General features: G+C 47.5%; 2 protein-coding genes across 2 annotated transcripts; both read left to right on the top strand.

The window, feature by feature from the left end:
* Window positions 1-1,395: 1,395 nt before the first annotated feature.
* On the top strand, window positions 1,396-4,321 carry LOC129376712 (uncharacterized). The gene is made up of 8 exons (XM_055056300.1): window positions 1,396-1,498; window positions 2,112-2,256; window positions 2,340-2,464; window positions 2,553-2,788; window positions 3,172-3,281; window positions 3,353-3,483; window positions 3,547-3,790; window positions 4,234-4,321. Exons 3-7 carry the CDS (start codon window positions 2,398-2,400, stop codon window positions 3,786-3,788), a joined length of 786 nt encoding a protein of 261 aa, XP_054912275.1. The 5' UTR covers window positions 1,396-1,498; window positions 2,112-2,256; window positions 2,340-2,397; the 3' UTR covers window positions 3,789-3,790; window positions 4,234-4,321.
* On the top strand, window positions 3,821-6,058 carry LOC129376505 (zinc finger protein OZF-like). The gene is made up of 3 exons (XM_055056117.1): window positions 3,821-3,844; window positions 4,234-4,343; window positions 4,416-6,058. The coding sequence occupies exons 1-3, from the start codon at window positions 3,821-3,823 to the stop codon at window positions 5,764-5,766; spliced, it is 1,485 nt and encodes a 494-aa protein (XP_054912092.1). The 3' UTR covers window positions 5,767-6,058.
* Window positions 6,059-6,590: the final 532 nt, after the last annotated feature.

Raw genomic sequence — 6,590 nt, 5'->3', positions numbered from 1 at the left:
ATTAGTTTAATGATGCTATTTTCAGTTATGTTTAACTTTAGCGCATGTTTAAATGTAAGACGGATCCTGATTGGATTCAGACTCAGTTTAATTGATACATAACTTAATCAGTAGAACAATTTTATTAAATATGATCATGATTTGATTAGAATCGGCTTAATCAGTAGTTTTTCATATTAGATCACATTATTAAGCGTATAAATCATAATCATCTGAAATGTTTTTGTTGTAACCAAAGGATTTGGAAACTAATCCAAATATTGAGTGTAAAAGATGTTTTGGTATTGAAACTGATCATGTCTTTTTATCAGAGTTTGAAGATGTTATATGAAATGATGCTCATTTTTAGTCTGCTGTTTGATGCCCTGGGTCAGGGGTCAGAGGTCAGGAGAGCTCTGGGTTCAGGAACCAGTTTGAAATGAGATGGTTGATAATTATTGTTGGATCCCTGGCAGGATGATCTGGATTCATCCAGATGATCTGCCAGGATTCATCCAGGTCAGGATTCATCCAGACCTGCAGCTTCATCCAGGTCTCTGACACGACGCATCACATAAACACCTGGATCGAAAAGTAATTGATCTAAAATAGCCAATCAGATCACTGGGTGGAACTGTTAACTTTTTCTATTTTTCTAAGGTATCTCATTTCTTCGTGTGGTTTCGGTTTATGATGATTATGTTGAGCTGTTGGTGTGATTTTATGATTGACTGAATAAGATTCTGGGTGTTTGTGAAGTTGAACAGTGATTCTTTCACATTTACACACAAAAGACAAGATAACAACGAGCAACAGGTGAAAAATAGATTAGTTTTTCAACCAGAGGAATAAAGAAAAGATTTAATTAAGTCGAGAACAGAGATTCTATTTAAAAATTAGGTTAAATTTGGACAAATTAAGAATTAAATATATATTTTTTAGAGAAGTATCTAATAAACTTGATTTAAATAAACCAAATGAATGTATGAATTACATGTTTTAACTGTTTTTTTAGTTTAATTCTGGTGATAAACGTTTAAGGTCTAATTTCGGCTGCAGCTCCAGAGGCGAACACAAGATGGCGCCACTGCTCCTTCCTGTCAGTTTTCAGCCGTTACGTGTTTCCGCCCCAAGCACCGGAAGTAGATCCGTCCAACGGCCATCCAGAAGTTTTTGACACAAACAGAGGAAAACCAGGATGTTTTACTGCAGCAGCGGCGGTTCCGATCCACTCAACATGTCCAAGAGCGGCATCCTGAGAGGAATCATCACCGAGAAGCTGAGCACCGCGGCCCGGGAGATCCTGGCGGTGGTGGAGCGAACCGTGGCCGACTACGAGCAGGAGGCGTCGAGCTTCAGACGGGAGATCGACCGCAGCGGCGGCAGCTGGAGCTGCTGCAGCCGCAGGTCCGGCTGGACCGAGCAGGTCAGTGGCGGCCAGCAGAGGAGCGTGAAGCCGAAGCGGGTCCGGAACCGCAGAACCACAAGCTGCTGGTTGGAGAGGAGCAGCAGAACCCAGGTAGGAGGAGCTGATGGGTTCATGCACCGAACCGAACCGGTCAGAATAAACGTTACTTTATGGAAATCTGGAGTTGATCAGTTGAAAGCAGCTCTGTGACTTTGCACATAAATCCTGCTGCATAGTCAAAGTTCACTGTTTGTGTTTGAAATTTAAAACGAACCAAAACACGTTGATAATGTCGATCAATAAAATGTAATAAATCACCTGATGCGTTTATGGGCAATAAAAATAAATCTGAGATATCAAACAGGAAACAAGATGAATTAAAACCACAATCTGGATTAAATCGAAAACTTAATAAACTGATTTGAATCTGAGATTTAAAAAAAAATCTAAATATTTATTTTGCTAAATATCTCAGAGAGCTGAAACACCTTCTGATATTTTAAGAGAGATAAATATTTAATTTCATTTATTGCTTATTAAATATTTAACTTGCTAAGTTTCGTTTTGGCTGAATATTGAAATCATCTGAATATTTTGATCAAACTTTATTGGAACAGTTCAGAATTTGTCTGTTTATTTATAAACGTTGATCCAGATGTGATCAGGTTTATTGAACTGATGACATTGAGCATCGTCAGGCTGTTTGATTGTTATTGTGGTCCAGATGGGAGGGACTCTGGGAGCCTGGACTTCCTGTGGTACGGTGATGATGACCATGATGAAGACGTTCAGCCCGTGGTTCAGGCGACGCCGCGGTCCAGACCGAAACGGGAGGATCTGACGGACCCAGACTACGAGATATCGCCAAGGTTACAGATCTGTTACTCTGGGGACTAAATGACGGACTGATCCGGAAGAGTTCGGGTTGTTGACGAGTTTCTGACTTTTCCAGGTCATTTCCATCCCGGGTCCGACCTGAGAAGAGGAGAGCCAGTAAACCTCTGAGCTCCATGACCCACCTGGACTTCCGGGTCCGGGTTCTGGACAACCCGGAGACCGAGGTGCTCTCCAACATCGGTACGGTCCAGACGGACCGTCTGCTGGGTTTCCTGAGGGGAAAGCAGCTTGTTCTGAGCTGCAGCTGAAGGTTTGGTTCTGTTTCCAGTGTTTCAGAAGAGTCCCATTCAGAACCTGAGCTGTCCTCGGGATCTGCCGGAGTCGGACTTCCTGGACCTGCTGCGGTCCTCCGTCCCTCAGCTGGCTGCAGGAGAACCGTTCGACCTGTTCATAACCGACACCAGCAGGAAGCTGCACCCGCTGAGGGTCAGCGCGCTGACCCCTGAGGAGATCCACAGAACCATCAGAACCAGCGGGAACTCCGCCCTCTACGTCCGCCTGAAGGTTTCCACTCCCAACCCGTTATCACTGATTCAGCAGAACATCAGGCTGGTTCTGGGTCAGTTTTAGAAGGAATCATCCTGTGAGGTTTTAAGATCCAGCAGGAAAATCCAGGAACTGAAAGGGTTAAACCAAAACGTTACTGACAGAAATCCTGCTTGATGTTGTGCTTGATGGCGGCGACTCAAAGTCATGGCAGGCGGGCGCGCGCGTTGATGTTGCACTAGGTGATGGTGTGTGTGTGCTGAGTTGCTGTGTTTGTGTTCATGATGCCGGTTTTTGCAGTGTCTTCAAAGTAATAATATTTAAACATTCTCGTATTTTCATCCAGTGCCTCTGAACCCGTTTATCATAAACACGCTCTTTCACTTTGTGAACGTTTGCAGACAGCAGTCAGTCCTCAGAGCAGCAGCATCGACGTTCTTCATCAGCTGGATGAGGAGTTGAGCGTCAGCTCCGCAACGCCGTCCAGCGATCAAACCGAGGAGAACCTGAGGTAACCCGGATCCACACTCTGTCCTGCTCTGCTGCCCGGGTTTCCGCCACACGCCTCCTCTGTTCCCTCAGGTTGTCGTCTCCCGTCGATCAGCCTCAGAGGAGGCGGCGAGGCCGACCGCGCGCCGGGGAGGCACCGGCTCACCACCTCCTCAGAGTCTGCGTGTTGGAGGGACACCAGTCAGACGCTCCCACAGAAAGTGGTGAGTTTAAAGCTCTGCTTCGTGGCGGTGAAGCTGCTCCAGCTGAAGTCGTCTCTGTTCCAGAGCTGCAGACGTCGGCGGTGCAGGACCTGAAATGTCCTCGAAGGATGCAGGAGGCTGAGTTCTTGGACCTGCTGCGGCTCTCCTTCCCTCAGCTGGCCGGACACGACAAAAAGATCCACATGTACAAGTCCGACCGCCGCAGGAAGCTGCAGAAGCTCAACATGAACAACCTGACGCCGGAGGAGATCTACAGGAGCATGAGGTCCACCGGGACCAAGAATCCGTCCTCTACGTCAAACTGAAGGTAGGAAAAGTCCTCTGTCTCTGCTGCAGTATGAACAACTCTGCAGAAGATTCAGTGGAAACAAACCAACATTTACTGATGATTGGTTTGGACAGAACAGCCCAACATCTTTGTGTACCTGCTGGCAGAGTGTTAGCGTTAGCTTAGCGCTTTAGCAGCACTAATGTTCATGATTAATGCTTCAGGGTTTTTGCAACTTAACCTTTTAGTCTTTGGTGCTGATTTTGTTCGACCAAAAGTTCTGTCAAGTGAATCAGACATTCGACGGCGTTTTGTGGACAGATCCCTGCAGAGATCCCTGAGGTTCCTGATTGAATCCCGGTCCTGCTGGGTGGATCTGATCAGTCTCTGACCTTCAGGCCAAACTGCCCTGCAGGAAGCAGAAAATGGTCAGAATGAAACTTTGAACTGAACGTTGAAGCATTTGTTGGTTTCCTCCTCAGACAGAAGGCGAGATCCGTGAAAACGAGGAGCAGAACCTTCAGCTCATAAAGGACGAACCTCAGCCCACTGACTGTGTGGTTCTGGAGGATGAAACCGCTCCGCTTCAAAGGTAACCGCTGGCCAGCAGAACCGACCCGTATCGGAGAGAGCAGACCTGTCCTAACTTGTTGCGTCTCTGCAGCCCGGAGGATCTGGACCGCAGCAGAGGGTCGGGGCAGGCGGCTGCGAGCGACGCGGGTTCTGGAGGGGAAATTGAGGCGATGCAAGATGGCGATGATGAGTGGGAACCAAACGCCGAAGATCTGGAGGAAGGCGACGATCCACAGCCGAAAAGAAGGAGCTATAAAGGCCCCAGGAGATTCATGGAGGACGGCAAGGAGAGCAAGGTGCTGTGCCAGGTGTGCGGCGTGTGGTACCGGACAATATCGGGTTTGACCAGACACGCCTGGGCGCACATCGGAGACCCGAAGAGCATCTGCGGGGTGTGTGGAGAGACCTTGAAGTCTGTGGAAGACATGAAGGTACATTTTGAAGTTCACCAAAAGATCCATGACTGTTCGTACTGCGGGAAGGGGTTCTTCACCGCCTCGGGCCTCAAGAACCACGTCTCCCTGCACACGGGGGAGCGGCAGTTCAAATGCAGCCACTGCAGCAAAACCTTCGCTGTCCAGTCCGCCCTGAACGTCCACCTCTGGATCCACGTGGAAGACCGGCCACACAAGTGCGACTTGTGTCCAAAGACGTTTGGACTGAGAGGCCAGCTCACGGCTCACAAGAAGAGTCACGTGAGTCGGGACCGGTACCTCTGCAACGTCTGCGGCCGGTCCGTCAGCGACCTCAGGTCTCTGACTCGCCACAAGTTGACGCACTCAAACGAGCGGCACTACGGCTGCAAGGTCTGCGGGAAGCGCTTCAAGCTGGAGCACACCCTGAAGGAGCACATGAAGGTCCACACCACCAGGGACCGCATGTTCCTGTGCCACATCTGCTGCAAGACCTTCCTGTCCAACAACGCCCTGACGGGGCACATGAAGACCCACAGCGGCGAGCGGCCGTTCGTCTGCATCGTCTGCAACAAGAGCTTCTTCAACAAGTACGACCTGCAGAAACACATGCGTGTTCACACCGGGGAGACGCCGTACGGCTGCTCCCACTGCGGCCGCCACTTCAAGCTCAAGAGCACCCTGAACGTCCACATCCAGAGCCACCTGGGCATCAAGCGCTTCAGCTGCGGCGTGTGCGGCAAAGCGTGTTCTCGACAGGAGCACCTGAACGTCCACATGAGGACCCACAACGGAGAGAGACCCTACAGATGTTCCCTCTGCGACAAAGCCTTCACCCAGAGCCACTGCCTGAAAACCCACATGAAGAACTACCATCCCGACCACGACCTCTACCAAGAACCGTCCACTTCCTTCATCCAGCCGCTGGCCACCGAAGGAATGACTGACGGAACAACCCAATTAACCACAGCTGGAGCGACTGGAGGATCGGCTGAATTAACGACAGACGGAACGACAGACAGACTCTGAGGTTTTTGTCTTTGCTTGGTTTGTTTGTGCCAATTCTGACTCCTGTAAATCTAGACAATAAGCGTCTTAGCAGCTTTACTTTCATAGTTGATTTTTTAATCTTGTTGAAACTGTTAGCCGTTAGCCATCCTCTGGTTAGCGTTGCAGAAGGAGTCGGGTTAAAGGTCAAGGTCGGGCAAAAATCAAGTATCCACTTTAAATATGAGAAAAGAAGTATCCACTTTAAATATGAAAAACCACAGTAATAATCTTTTCTCTGGTTTTCTATTGCTTTAGTTTAACTGTGAAAACTGTCCAGGTTTCATTTTATATCATATTTATTGAGGTTAACGGTTTAATTCAACAAAATGTCCTCAGGGCAATAAAAATGGTTTTCTATCAGAATCTGGTTATTTTTATTTTTTTTATTAGCTTAAAGTGGCTAATTTGCACTAGCATCAACACTCTTCGGTGTGGAAGCTGTTGGAGGGAAACCCAACCAAAGGACTAACACTTTTATCTTTGCTGACTTAGTTTGTAGCCAATACTGTGTCTGTATATCTAGAAAACAAGGATTGCAGCAGCTTAATCTACATCATTGATTTCCTAATTTTGTTGAAACTGCATTTTGCTATCATCTGGTTTGCGTTGCAAAGAAAACATCGGGTTAAAGGTCGAGGTTCAACCTGAACGGGTTAAAATCCAAACAGCATCGTTAGAAAAGAAGAAACAGATTTAATGATGATGTTTTCTCTGGTTTTCTATTGCTTTAGTTCAACTGTGACCATTTGTGTGTTGACAAAAGAAACATTGAAAACATTCCAATTGTATCATTTTTTTATTGT

The sequence above is a fragment of the Poeciliopsis prolifica genome, unplaced genomic scaffold (assembly GCF_027474105.1).
Source record: "Poeciliopsis prolifica strain line A6 unplaced genomic scaffold, Auburn_PproV2 SCAFFOLD044, whole genome shotgun sequence".
Lineage (NCBI taxonomy): Eukaryota > Metazoa > Chordata > Actinopteri > Cyprinodontiformes > Poeciliidae > Poeciliopsis > Poeciliopsis prolifica.
This window is presented reverse-complemented; position numbering and strand designations above follow the sequence as displayed.